The following is a 14,382-nucleotide window of genomic DNA, read 5'->3' on the forward strand; positions in this document are numbered from 1 at the left end:
TGAGCAGCACTGGCGAGGGGGAGGCAGGACCACAGCCCTCACAGTAGCCATGCTTGGAGGGGCCAGAAGGGCCAGAGTCAGGATTTGAACCCACTTCCTGTGGCTCCAATCTTGGGGAGCTTTCCATGTTGACCTTGCTCTCAGGTTTGCTGTTAGGAAAGTGCTTTTCCTTGTCCCAGCCCTGCTCTTGGGCAGGCTGCTGCCCCCCTGCACCTGCAAGTGCCAGTGAAAGGCAGGGGACTGGGGGCAGCTAGGTGGCACAGTGGATAAAGCACCAGTCCTGGATTCAGGAGGACCTAAGTTCAAATCTGGCCTCAGATACTTGACACTTACTAATTGTGTGACCCTGGGCAAATGACTTAACCCTCATTGCCCCGCAAAAAAGAAAGAAAGAAAGAAAAGAAGGAAGGAATCAAGGAAGCAAGAAGGAAAGAAAGAAGGAAAGAAAGAAAAGAAGGAAGGAAGGAAAGAAAGAAAGAAAGAAAGAAAGAAAGAAAGAAAGAAAGAAAGAAAGAAAGAAAGAAAGAAAGAAAGAAAGAAAGAAAAGAAGGAAGGAAGCAAGGAAGCAAGAAAGAAAGAAAAGAAGGAAGGAAGGAAGGAAGGAAGGAAGGAAGGAAGGAAGGAAGGAAAGAAAGAAAGAAAGAAAAGAAGGAAGGAAGGAAAGAAAGAAAGAAAAGAAGGAAGGAAGGAAAGAAGGAAGGAAGGAAAGAAAGAAAGAAAAGAAGGGAGGAAGAAAGAAAGAAAGAAAGAAGGGAGGAAGGAAGGAAGGGAGGAAGGTGGGGGGCCCACTGCTCCTAGCACTTGGCCATTGTCTCCCTCTGTGGTAGTCCCTCCTCAGAGGAGGCAGAGACTGAGAAGGCCCCAGAGACAGTGCCTCAGATGCTACACAGGGGGTAGAAATATGCAATTACTCAGTGCCTACTATGGGCTTTATAAACATCATCTCTTTTGGCCCCCAGGACAACACTGCAAGGTGGGTACTATTATTAGCCTCATTTTGTAGCTGAGGAAACTGAGGTAGACAGAGGTTAAGTGACTTGTCCAGGGTCACACAGTTAGGCATTTGAGGCAAGATTTGAATTTGGGTCTTCCTGACTCCAAGCCCAGCTCTCTGTCCACCGTACTATTACCTCTGTTTTGATGTGACACGGCAGCTATTGCAGTGGGCCTCGAGTGACTCTGGACAAGTCCTATCACCTGTCTTGGCTTCAATTCTCCCATCTGTAAAATGGGGGTAATAATAACACTGACCTCCCAGCGGGGTTGTGAGTATTGCATGAGATAATAATGGTAATGATTGCGTGGCACATAGTAGGTGTTTTCCTCATCTTTGTTAGCAGGAGCCCAGTCTGTTAGAATGCACCAGAGGCCATGGCCACTAAAGAAGGGGCAAATTGTCTTCATTTGTCCCTACAAGTGAGCCCTTTGGGGGAGGGGGAAGTTCCTGGCCAACCCGAGGGAATCTCAATGGTCATGCCTAAGAAGGGATCTCGGCAGGAAGTTCCATCCCCAAGGCCTGTCTCCGGCCAGAGGAAATCCTCTCTGCCTCCTCCCTCCCCCAAATCCCCAAGGGCAGGAGTGGGGACGTCTGGGAAGTGTGGTCTGGGATCAGCCCATAAGGACCCTGCATGTGTGTGTGTGTGCACTCGAGTGTGTGTGCATGTGTGTAGTGTATTGTGTACGCACACATGTGTGCGTGTAGGCACAGTGTGCACATGGGTCATGAGAGCGAACGCCAAGGACACGTCTCCCAGTGAAGGCCAGTCCCAGGCAAGGAAGACTGACCTGTGCTCTGCATGGCCTTCACCAGCCCCTTCCGCAAGATGTCCCGGAGCCACGGCTTCATGGGAAAGTTCTGCTCCTCGCTCACCAGCGAGATGACGAGGTTGGGCGTGGGCAGGTGCCACTCGCTGACCATGAACTCGAAGAGGATGCTGGGGGGCAGCATGCTGGGCACTCTTAGGAACTGCAGAGGGCAAAAGAGACCCAGGGATTGGCCCATAGAAGTGCAAGATGCTCAGGAAGCATTTCAGAACCTTCAGTTAATTCTGTGATTGTTCTTGCTAGCGAAAATCCAGGGCTGGTGGCTGAGTGCGGGGGCTGGCCCTGTCCTCAGGGCATGCCCAGGCTGGGGGAAATGGGGGAGGGCAGACATGACCTTGTTCTTAGGAAGGTCATAAGCTAGGTGTGTGTTTGTGTGTGCATATGTGTGTATCTGTGTGTCTGTGCACTGTTCTTTGTGAAAAGCAGAGATTAGGGGCCTTAGAAGGTGTGTGTGTGTGTGTGTGTGTGTGTGTGTGTGTGTGTGTGTGTGTGTGTGTGTGTGTGTGTAAGCAGGTAGGGGAGGGGGAAGCTGGAAACCAGCCGATAAGGTGGGCTCTGCTAGAAAATACTTGAATAAAAGAGTAATGGCATGAAGAGGTTTGGGGGTGGGGTAAGGGTGGAGGAGGAGCAGTCAATGGAGGCCTCAGAGCAGACCTCAGTGGCAGCTAAGCCAACCACACCCAGACAAGAGTCCCCTACAGCATGTCTGCCAAGGGGCTAGATGATCTCTGCTTCAAGCCCTCTGGTGGGGGGCTCTCTTTCCTGAGGCAATCCTTTCCACACTGGGACAGCTCCCACTGTCAGGGGAGTTCTTCCTTAGACAAAGCCTGAGGCTCTGGGATTTGTCCAGCTCTGCCAAGCCTGGCCCGGCCCTGCCCAACTCTGCCCAGCCCAGCTCTGCCCAGCCCAGCCCGGCCCAGCCCAGCTCTGCCCAGCTCAGCTCTGCCCGGCCCAGCTCTGCCCAGCCCGGCCCGGCCCTGCCCAGCTCTGCTTTTCAGCATCCAGGGAACTCCTTTGCTAGGGCTGTCTGACCCAGAGCCTTGTGTTCTGGGTCCCTGTTCTAGTCTGGCATTTGTAAAGGGTAGTGCCCAGGTGCTTCTCCTTCCTCACAGCTCCTGAGGTCTTGTCCCCAGATGCCACCACATCCCTTTTTATTCTTTTCATTTTTAAAAGCACAATTGAGTGCAAAGAAAGGGTGAAGTCTGGAGGAGAGTGGAGCCCTGAGGCAGGTCTGCAGCTGGGGGGGGTGCCCCCTCTATTTCTGTTGGGGGGTGACTCTAGCAGCTTTACCAGGAGCACCCACAAGGCCCCTCCTGTCCAATGCTCACCTACCAGTAGGGCTCCCAAAATCCCCATTAGTGCCTCACTCAGTTGGGTCTGCAAGTAGCAGACCAAGCTTCATTAGATTGGGCAGGGCTTCCAGGAACCTCTTGTGCCCCATTCACTCATTAGTTTTGCCTCACTTTCTTTCTCTCTTTCTTCTTTCTTTCTTTCCTTCCTTCCTTCCTTCCTTCCTTCCTTCCTTCCTTCCTTCCTTCCTTCCTTCCTTCCTTCCTTCCTTCCTTCCTTCCTTCCTTCCTTCCTTCCTTCCTTCCTTCCTTCCTTCCTCCTTCCTTCCTTCCTTCCTTCCTTCCTTCCTTCCTTCCTTCCTTCCTTCCTTCCTTCCTTCCTTCCTTCCTTCCTTTCTTTCTTTCTTTCTTTCTTTCTTTCTTTCTTTCTTTCTTTCTTTCTTTCTTTTTGGTGGGGCAATGAGGGTTAAGTGACTTGCCCAGGGTCACACAGCTACTAAATGTCAAGTGTCTGAGGCTGGATTTAAACTCAGATCTTCCTGAATCCAGGGCTGGTGCTTTACCCACTGCATAACCTAGCTTCCCCCTCTGCCTCACTTTCCATGGGGTTTCTGTCTTTTCCCCGAATTCTGTTTCGCTCACCCTATTCCTCCCAGCCCCAGTGATCTTCCTACTCTTCTCGCTGGCTTTTAAAATTCTTCTGGGCCCAGCTGACACCTCCTCCGAGAAGCCTTCTGGGACTGGTTTAGTCCAAAGGTGTCCTCCAAACTCTTTGGGCACTTATAGAACTTTCCACACATGGATGTTGAGTCTGAGACCAGATTGGTCTGGGCCTCTGGCACTGGGAGTACTGTGGTGGGCTAGACTAGTTAACCTCTGGGGTACCCTTGCTGGACCTGGGAATCTCTGATCCTCTTAGATAGTATTGTCCTGGATGTCTATTCCCAGGGGCTCCAGCACCCATGGGAGCAGGGAGAGAGAGAGAGAGAGAGCCCTCTCAGCCAAGATGTATAGAATGAATGAATGAGTGAGTGAGTGAGTGAGTGAGTGAGTGATCAAAACCCTGCTCCCAAGAACCTGTACTAAGGAGTTCCTTCACTAAGAATGTTTGCCACCCTTGATACAGGGAAAGGTTCTACCAAGGAGCCAACATAGTGGCTCCCTGGGCTTTGGGCCAGATCCCAGTTCTGTACCTTTGCATGTTTCTTCCCAGACCCGATAAAGCTGATCTCTCCCTGGTGGTAATGCCAGTCTCTCCAGCCTCCAGCCTCCTTCTTGCTACCAGCACAGACTGTTGGGAGGTATGTGGGGCAGGGCCCCCGGATGACACCAGCTGGCTCTCTTTCTCTGTGGGGATGGACCACTGAGAAGGGAGGAAAGGGGAGGGGGCAGGGGCAGAGGGACCCGGAGGAGAGTCGCTCCCGGGGCCTCACCCTTCCTTTAGAGCCCAGTGCTAGGGGTCGGTACAGCCTCCCAGCTTCCAGGCCTGAGTTCAGTCTCCTGTGTCACTTAGGCCTGTGGTAGGCCCAATAAGTGACCCCCTCCCATCCCTCCCTGAAAAGCAACAGTGCTTACCTTGGAGCGGACACATCCAGCTTGTCTTTGGTGCTGACTCTTTTCCATCGGACATTTTTCAGGCCCAGGCTCTGGAAAGAACAAGAAGGGTCTTGGCCAAGAACACCTGAGGGGCTCCTTGCTCCCCCCAGAGGACCGAAGGCCCAGATGCACCCAGCCTCCACCCCTGTCTCTGGCAAGAGAACCAAAGCGGACCAAATTCACCCTTGAGCATGAAGAGAAAGCTCTGTGTTTCTCTGCTGTAACTGGTAAAAGTGGCAATTTCATGGTGGGCTCAGAGGTCAGTCAGTCAGGGGTCTATGGGCACCCTGCCGGAGAGGACTGAGGCCTGCTCCAGATAGGGAGGCTCACTGAGCACGCCATTCAGTCCCATCCGCCAAGCCCTGATTATGTCTGTCAGGGCAGAACAGAACAATGGGGGCACAAAGACAGAGTGGGGGATGTCTGAGCTAGAAGGGGCCTTAGAAATCCCTACAGGCATTCATCATCTCCCCTACCAATAAATCATCTAGCATTCAGTGTGCTTCTACTGTGTGCCAGGCATTGGGCTAGGCTCTAGGGAGACAACAAATAGGAATCATCCTTGGTTGAGGGCGGGGTGGGGGTGGGGCAGGGAGAGACAGGTGCATGTGAGCAGATACAAAGTATACACATCAAAGTATAAACCTCAAAGAAACGATAGAAGTTATTTCTCTAGGACTAGGGTGGGGCCAACAGATCTTTGTCCCAGGGCACCAAAATTTAGAAGATACCACTTGTGTACTTTAGTAACTAGAACCAAATGGGCTTAGCAAAGCTACTTTTTTAAAATAGGAGGATCCCCTCCTCACCTTTGGGCCACACCCAGAGGAGCCCATTCTCTGGGGGCCACCAAAGGATCCCTTTCTGGGGCAGCCTCCTTGGTGTCCCAACAGCATTTTTTTTTTTGGCGGGGCAATGGGGGTTAAGTGACTTGCCCAGGGTCACACAGCTAGTAAGTGTCAAGTGTCTGAGGCCGGATTTGAACCCGGGTACTCCTGAATCCAGGGCCGGTGCTTTATCCACTGCACCACCTAGCTGTCCCGTCCCAACAGCATTTTATTCAGAGTGTGTGTGCAAACCCTAAGATTGGACACTCAAGGACCCAAGAGTTTGGTGTGGCCTGAGGTGGTCAGGGAGGGCTTCCTGGAGGAGGTGGCAGTGCTGGGAATGGACTTTGATGGTTTTGTTAGATTTAAGTTAGTAGAAGGACCGCATCAGACCGGCCGGGAGGATCGTGGTCAGTTCTGGATGCCACAGTTTAGGAGGGCCATGGATAAGCTGGGGAATGTTCAGAGAGGGGCGACTAGGAGTGGTGAGGGGCCTAGAATCTGTATCATATGGGAATATGTGACAGAAGTAAGATGCTTAGGCTGGAGGAAAGGTCTCAGGCAGGACATGAGGGTGTCTTCAAGTGTTTGAAAAGCTGAAGAGGGACTGGTTAAATTAATTCTGTATGGCCCAAGTGGGCAGAACAAGGACAGATGGCTCATTGCAAAGAGGCAAATTCTCATTTGATGTGAGAAAAACTTCCTAACAATTAGCTCTGTCTAAACAGGATATGGGAGGGGATCCAATCCATTCCCATCCACGTTTTTAAAGCACCTCCTCTGTAGCAGGCACTGTGCTGAGTGGTGGCGATACAATTATTGTTTTTGTCGTTGTTTTGCGGGACAATGAGGGTTAAGTGACTTGCCCAGGGTCACACAGCTAGTAAGTGTCAAGTGTCTGAGGCCACATTTGAACTCAGGTCCTCCTGAATCCAGGGCTGGTGCTTTATCCACTGCGCCCCCTAGCTGCCCCTGGTGATACAATTATCAAAACATAGTGCCTGCCCTCAAGAAGCTTATAGTCTAAAGGGGAGGGGAAAGAAATGACTGATTGGGAGGAGGTGACAGGGCAGGGGGCAGGGGGATAGAAGGCACGCCCTCTTGGGAAGTCTTCAGGCAGGTCTTGGATGACAACAACCAATCTACAAGGATGTTGTAGGCATGATGCTTGGTCAGGTAGGGATGGAGTAAACCAGAGGTCTCTGAGGCCCCTCCCAACTCTGACACCCGGGACCAGAGCCCCATCTTGCTTTTATTTGAGCTTCTGAAAAGTGACAGATGACCAGTTTTCCCTAACTAGCTCTCCTGGTGCTGAAATCCACCCACCCACCCACCCATTCCATCATCCATCCACCTACCCAACCATCCATCTACCCACCCAACTGCCCACCTACCCATCCATGCATCCATCCATGCATCCATGCATCTATCCATGCATCCATCCATCCATCCATCCATCCATCCATCTATCAATATATACACACATACAAGAACCTGCTCTGTGTAAACATGGTCAGGGGCTATCTTTGATCCTTGCTTTCACCATCTAGAGTATGGACAACAGCATTCTCTCTGTGCTGTTTCATAGAGATGATATGAGGGAAGATACTCGGAGATGGTGACCCAAGTCCAATAATTAGCTCAAACATCCCCTGGAGGGCTCCTAAGATCCATGTGGCTCTTTCTTCTTCAGTTACTTTTATTTGTTTTGGGGTTATTTTGGGCGGGGGGGTTGGGCAATGAGGGTTAAGTGACTTTCCCAAGGGCACACAGGTAGTAAGTATTAAGTGTCTGAGGCCGGATTTGAACTCAGGTCCTCCTGAATCCAGGGCAGGCGCTCTATCCACTGCGCCACCTAGCTGCCCCTTCAGTTACTTTTAGATGAAAAGTTATGAGTTCATCCACTACTGCTCTGCGTCTCCAGTTAGGGATGGGATCCCTAGCTAACTGTACATTTTTATCTACCTCTAGTTAATCCGGGACCTCTTTATAGCTGAGGCACAATTCTGTTTACTATAAATGTTTGGGGAGAAACAGTGTAGGATATTAGAGTGTCTGTGGATAGCTGGGTACTGCGAGGGGAAGTTGGAGCGAGAGCTGGCGGTTCTTTGGGGTTTTCCTTAGCCCAGCTTTTGCCCAAAGTTGACTAGAAAGCATATCGTTGTCCTCCATCACTCCCTTCTCTGCCACAACTCAGTGCCACAACTCTGCTGCTTTAGGGATGGGCTGGAAAGCCATGCTTGCTCCAATGTCTCAGCTGGATAATTTATACAGTCCCTAAGGTGTGGCTCAAGCTTCCTCTGCCATACAGAATTTTTGTACAACATTCTTTAGATTCACAGGCTCTCTAGCAGTTGGCCAAAGGGCTGTGATTGACTGATTGAGATAGTTCTCACCTAGTTAAGGTGTCAAAGCTAGAATGGGCTGGGATGTGCCACCTGCCCCTTACCACAGGAAAAGAGTGGTGGGTTGGACAGAGCTCTGAACTCAGAGAGTCAGGGGATCTGAGATCAAGTTCCAGCTTCAGCCAGTGGAGAAATTAATGACCTTGGACAGAGACTAAGCCTCAGTGTCATCTGCAAAATGCTATTTCCTCGGGGCAGCTAGGTGGCGCAGTGGATAAAGCACTGGCCCTGGATTCAGGAGGACCTGAGTTCAAATCTAGCCTCGGACACTTGACACTTACTAGCTGTGTGACCCTGGGCATGTCACTTAACCCTCATTGCCCTGCAAAAATGCTATTTCCTCTGTCCCAGGTTTGTTGTGAGGATAACACTTTGTAACTCAAGGATAGCCACAGACACAGGAGCCCTTATGAAGGCTTCTGGGGGTCCCTGGTAAGGACAAAGCTGAGGCAGGAAAGGAGCAAAGAGGGAGAAGGAAAAGAGGGGGAAGCGGGAAGACAAGCAGGAAGAGGACAGATGCAGGCTGGAGGAACTGAAAATCTTTTCAAGACAAAGATGGAGGGAGAGGAAAAGAGAAGAATGAAGAAAGAGGTGTGTGCCTTTGTTGAAGGCCTGGAGGAGCAAGGGCCATGACATTACCCTGGCCGGTCCATCCTGCTTAACCCTGCCCACAAAAACGGAGAATCTGGCAGCAGATAAGACAGAGACAAAGAAAGAAAACGAGCTCTCTTCTCGTGGTCTCCCTGATGGTCTTGTGTCTTCTGAACTCGTTGGTGGTAGAGACAATGGTTCCAAAGGAACTCAGAGCACAGTGGGGCTCCCTAGAGCTTGGGCACTCAGAGAAGGCTTCCTGAAGGAGAAAGGTGGACCCCATTCACTGTATTGCCTTACAGTGACCTCTCTTCATCTCCACTGTGGCCTTGATCCCCCTCTTACCTTTCTTTCCTGAGCCTCCTCCCAATGGGAAGGGGTCCCAGATGGAGGCCTTTGCCCAAGGTCCCAGCATCTTGGCTTTCTCTGGATCTCAGACCCCACAGCTCTCTCCTAATGCCAGTATTTCTTTCCCTTCCTTCCTTCCTTCCCTGCTTCCTTCCTTCCTTCCTTCCTTCCTTCCTTCCTTCCTTCCTTCCTTCCTTCCTTCCTTCCTTCCTTCCTTCCTTCCTTCCTTCATCCCTTCCTTCCTTCCTCCCTCCCTCCCTCCCTCCCTCCCTCCCTCCCTTCCTCCCTCCCTTCCTTCCTCCCTCCCTCCCTTCCTCCCTCCCTTCCTTCCTCCCTCCCTCCCTTCCTTCCTTGCTTCCTTCCTTGCTTGCTTCCTTCCTTCCTTCCTTCCTTCCTTCCTTCCTTCCTTCCTTCCTTCCTTCCTTCCTTCCTTCCTTCCTTCTTTCCTCCCTCCTTCCCTCCCTCCCTCCCTCCCTCCCTCCCTTCCTCCCTCCCTTCCTTCCTCCCTCCCTCCCTTCCTCCCTCCCTTCCTCCCTCCCTCCCTTCCTCCCTCCCTCCCTCCCTCCCTTCCTTCCTCGCTTCCTTCCTTGCTTCCTTCCTCCCTTCCTTCCTTCCTCCCTTCCTTCCTCCCTCCCTCCCTTCCTTCCTTCCTTCCTCCCTCCCTCCCTCCCTTCCTTCCTTCCTTCCTTCCTTCCTTCCTTCCTTCCTTCCTTCCTTCCTTCCTTCCTTCCTTCCTTCCTCCCTCCCTTCCTTCCTTCTTTCCTCCCTTCCTCCCTCCCTCCCTTCCTCCCTTCCTCCTTCCCTCCCTCCCTTCCTCCCTCCCTCCCTCCCTTCCTCCCTCCCTTCCTCCTTCCCTCCCTCCCTTCCTCCCTCCCTTCCTTCCTCCCTCCCTCCCTTCCTTCCTTGCTTCCTTCCTTGCTTGCTTGCTTGCTTGCTTCCTTCCTTCCTTCCTTCCTTCCTTCCTTCCTTCCTTCCTTCCTTCCTTCCTTCTTTCCTCCCTCCCTCCCTTCCTCCCTCCCTTCCTCCCTCCCTCCCTCCCTCCCTCCCTTCCTCCCTCCCTCCCTCCCTCCCTTCCTCCCTCCCTTCCTTCCTTCCTCCCTTCCTTCCTCCCTCCCTCCCCTTCCTTCCTTCCTTCCTTCCTTCCTTCCTTCCTTCCTTCCTTCCTTCCTTCCTTCCTTCCTTCCTTCATCCCTTCCTTCTTTCCTCCCTTCCTCCCTCCCTCCCTCCCTTCCTCCCTCCCTTCCTTCCTTCCTCCTTCCCTCCCTCCCTTCCTCCCTCCCTCCCTCCCTTCCTCCCTCCCTTCCTTCCTTCCTCCCTCCCTTCCTCCCTCCCTTCCTTCCTCCCTCCCTCACTTCCTTCCTTGCTTCCTTCCTTGCTTGCTTGCTTGCTTCCTTCCTTCCTTCCTTCCTTCCTCCCTCCCTTCCTTCCTCCTTCCCTCCCTCCCTCCCTTCCTCCCTCCCTTCCTCCCTCCCTTCCTTCCTTCCTCTCTTCCTTCCTCCCTCCCTCCCTCCCTTCCTTCCTCGCTTCCTTCCTTGCTTGCTTCCTTCCTCCCTTCCTTCCTTCCTCCCTTCCTTCCTCCCTTCCTTCCTTCCTCCCTTCCTTCCTCCCTCCCTTCCTTCCTCCCTCCCTTCCTTCCTTCCTTCTTTCCTCCCTCCCTCCCTCCCTCCCTTCCTTCCTTCCTTCCTTCCTTCCTTCCTTCCTTCCTTCCTTCCTTCCTTCCTTCCTTCCTTCCTTCCTTCCTTCCTCCCTCCCTCCCTCCCTCCCTTCCTTCCTTCCTTTCTTCCTTCCTCCCTCCCTCCCTCCCTTCCTTCCTTCCTCTGTCCAGTTGCACTAGGGAAGGGGTGCACATTGCTGTGTGACCTTGGCCAAATCTCCAGCCTTCTCTGCGCCTTGCTGCCTCATCTATACAATCAGAGAGTTGAGTTGGATGATCTCAGCACCATGAAATCATAGGATTTGGAGGGGAAGGAACCATCTGACCCTATTCTCCTTCACTGGTGGACAATCACTTTCAGTTCTGTGGCACGATATGGTTGCCTAAGCGCTTTCCTCACAACTCCTGGTAGTGGGGAGTGAGGGAGAGTTCCACTGGGTTTGGGAACAAGAACATCTGCCCTTGCTCCCCAGTGAGGGTCCTTCTTATCCCCAAACTCAAAGGGACTTGCCCATGGTCCCAAAGCTTGTGAGCAGAAGAGCTGGCCTTCATGAACCCGATCCTCTGACCTCCCCCTCCCTCATTGGGACCTGCTGCCCCTCCCTTTGGGGCCACCTTTGATCAGAACCCTTCTTTCTCTCCTGGATTTCTGGCTTTTGTCTTGTGGTCCTTTGATCTCTTTCCAGCGGGCACCAGAAGCCCTCCTTCCCTGAGAAGGTGGCTGGGGCAGGGTGTTGGTGGAAGGAGAGGCCTGGGGCACCAATGCCCACAGGGTGGGGCCTGTGCTTGTGCCCTGGCTGGGAAAGCTATGCAAATACCCTGGGCAGCAGCTCCAAGGGAGCCATATGCAAAGGAAGGCTCCCTTTGCATGCTGCAGGTGCAGGAGGCCTCCAAACCAAACCTCAGGAATGCCAGCGTCCCAGCCACCACCCTCCCCAGAGCTCACAGTGGGAGGTGGGAGCAGGCAGGGGAGATGTGTCCAAGGAGAATGGCTCTAGCACACACATACAGAGCAAGGCTGGACAGAGGATGTCCTAAGCACATTCTGGGAAAGCTTGAGACAGCAGCTCAGGGAGTCTCCTCTCCAGAAGCATTTGCTGAATTCCATAGACTTCTCTGCCTCTGAGAGGGACAGGTGTAGGTCTGGCCCAGAAATGACCTTACGGGAGCTATAGGGGAGGGAGGGCTTAGGGAAGCCACTGGGCCCTGTGGCTGCCCCTGGGACTTGAGAAGAAGAGGAAAGACTCCTGGGCTTGGAGGGGGCCAAGGCCCTGGCTCTTCTAGTCACTGGCTGTGTGCGTTTGGTCAAGTCCTTTGTCTCCTCCTCCATAAAAAGAGGACTTTGGACTGGGCGGTCCCTAGGGCCCCTTCCAGTCCTGCCTCTATTTTCTGAGGAGGGTAGAACCCCGTGGCAGTTTCTGACTAGAGAGCCTCAGCTCTCTCACTGCCCCCACACTGTGTCGGCCCTGCCCACCACGAGGCCCCGCGCCATGCTCAGAGGTGCCCCTGCCCACAACACGGCCCATGCGCCCTCCTCCTGTCTCCAATATTTTCCGGTCCAATGGCCTGTAAGCGCTATTGGGCCTCAGAACAAACTCAGAGGTTCCCCTGCAATGACCTGCATTCAAGGGAATTTTCCCTGGCCAGCCCAGCCCAGCCCAGAACTGAGCAAGGGAAAAGTCAAAAAGAATGTGCCCATCCTCTTCCATGAAGCAGCGCATTTTTTCCTGCCTTTCCACTGGCACCTGTGAGGTAGGGAAAGGCAGGGGATTTTATCCTCACAACTGAGGCCTAAGCGGGGACACACAGGGCATGCAGCCAAGTCATGGTCAGTCATGAGCTTCTGACCAGGGCCAGGAGCGTGCTCCCCACTTCTTTTCTCTCATCTTGATGCCATCCCTAACCCTCTGTCCAGCAAAACACAGAATGGCATCAACTCCCTTTGCTCCTGGCTCCCTGACCAGAGGCCCCAGGGCTCATCTTGGCACAGCCTGCCTTGGCCTCGCCTGGGCTGAGGGGCTCTGGACAAGGCCAGGGTTGCCCTTACCTGTTTGACATCTCTGGAGGCTGACATGATGTAGGAGGGCAAGGCAGCTCAGTACCCCAGGCTGTTCCCAGCAGAAAAAGCCGATTCAGGGGCTCGGTCTCTTTGTGGAGAGCGCCGAGTCCAAACAGGCCAGCCTCTCTATTGAAATGATCAAAAGAAAGGAGGAGGGACTCTCCCCCCACGCCACCTGGGCCTGCCTTCCAGGAGGGGGCAGGGGCAGTAAACAAATCCTATACAAATCACACTCGGGCCCGTGCCCTGTGAGGGGCACCAGTGGCTCCTGACCACCCTCAGGTCCAGCCTCCAGACATCCATTCTTTGAGACTCTGGGATACTGTCGTTTGAGGTCCTCTGCCCCTCCGCCTCAGGAGGAAGCCATCCAGAATGGTTTGTGACAACAAATTCATGTTGTCTACCCACCCTGTGATGGGCTATCCCCTGCCACAGGGAGACCCCCAACCGCCACCTCAGGAAGCCTGCTAGGCCCAGAGCCTGTAATCTCCCCCAGCTATGCCCTTAAAAGAACACAGGCAAGGAGCAGCTTGGTGGCGCAGTGGATAGAGCACCAGCCCTGGAGTCAGGAGTACCTGAGTTCAAATCTGGCCCCAGACACTTAACACTTACTAGCTGTGTGACCCTGGGCAAGTCACTTAACCCCAATTGCCTCACTAAAAAAAAAAAAAAGAACACAGGCATGAGCAGCTAGGTGGAGTAGTGGATAGAGCACTGGCCCTGGATTCAGGATGACCTGAGTTCAAATCTGGCCCCAGACACTTGACACTTACTAGCTGTGTGACCCTGGGCAAGTCACTTAACCCTCATTGCCCCACCAAAAACAAAAAAACAAAACAAAGCAAAACAAAAAACCCAAACCCAAAAAGAGCACAGTCAGTCAGTCAGTCAGTCAGTCAACAAGGACATAGCTTAAGTACCTCCTGTGTGCCCAGGATGTGCTGGGGCTATAAAGACAACATGAAACAATCCTGGTACTCGAGGAGCTAGCAGTCTCTTAGCGCAGTACAAAATAAATAGAGGAGAGGTCACTCCGAGGACAGTGAGGTTACTAAGCATAACATTGGTGGAAGAATGATAGCTACACCTCTTGGTAGTAAAGAAGGGGGCAGCTAGGTGGTGCAGTGGATAGAGCACTGAGTCTGGAGCTCCAATCTGGCCTCAAACTCTTATTAGTTGTGTGACCTTGGGCAAGTCACTTCACCCTCTTTGCCTCAGTTTCCTCATCTGTAAAATGAGCTGGAGAAGGAAATGGCCACCCGCTCCAGGATCTCTGCCAAGAAAACCCCAGGGGATACAAACAAATGTAAAAGCCTTATCCTGGAAGAGCTCACAGTCTAGTGGGAGAGAAAACAACCAGGTCCTCCCCCTTTAGCTTGTAAGCTCCCTGAGGGCAGAGCTCTTGGCTCTTTCTGTACCCTTAGTGCTTATCACATAGCAACTGCTTAAACAACATTTACTGCTAGATCAACCAAGTGTGCAAACGCGTTATAGACAGGGTAAGTAGAAAGTATAGTCAGAGGGAGGGTGCCGACGTAAAGGGTGGGGGGAATCAAAGAAAATTCCTGCAGCAGGTAGGATTTGAACTGAGTCTTGGAGAAAGCCAAGGAAGCAGAGACAAGGAGGAAGAGCATGCCAGGCATAGGGCACAGCCAGTGCAAAGGGAGATTGTCAGGAGACAGAGCATCTTGTACAAGGAACAGTGAGGAGGCCAGGGTAGCTCAGCTGCAGAATGTGAGGTGAGAGGACATGGATAGGAAGGGAGCCACTGGAACTGATTACAGAGGGG

The 14,382-nt window shown here is 52.8% G+C and overlaps 1 protein-coding gene across 1 annotated transcript in view; it reads right to left on the bottom strand.

Annotated features, from left to right (window-relative positions):
- Positions 1–12,608, bottom strand: part of TRPM5 (transient receptor potential cation channel subfamily M member 5) — a 41,545-nt gene extending 28,937 nt beyond the window's left edge. Inside the window, exons 1-4 of the mRNA XM_043972031.1 lie at positions 12,582–12,608; positions 4,689–4,759; positions 4,307–4,460; positions 1,786–1,966 (exon numbers count right to left, since the gene is read on the bottom strand). Coding sequence (XP_043827966.1) covers positions 1,786–1,966; positions 4,307–4,460; positions 4,689–4,759; positions 12,582–12,608 — 433 coding nt within the window. The remainder of the gene's footprint in view (positions 1–1,785; positions 1,967–4,306; positions 4,461–4,688; positions 4,760–12,581) is intronic.
- Between the last annotated feature and the right edge of the window lie 1,774 nt (positions 12,609–14,382).

This window comes from Dromiciops gliroides, chromosome 6, assembly GCF_019393635.1.
Source record: "Dromiciops gliroides isolate mDroGli1 chromosome 6, mDroGli1.pri, whole genome shotgun sequence".
NCBI classification, from domain to species: domain Eukaryota; kingdom Metazoa; phylum Chordata; class Mammalia; order Microbiotheria; family Microbiotheriidae; genus Dromiciops; species Dromiciops gliroides.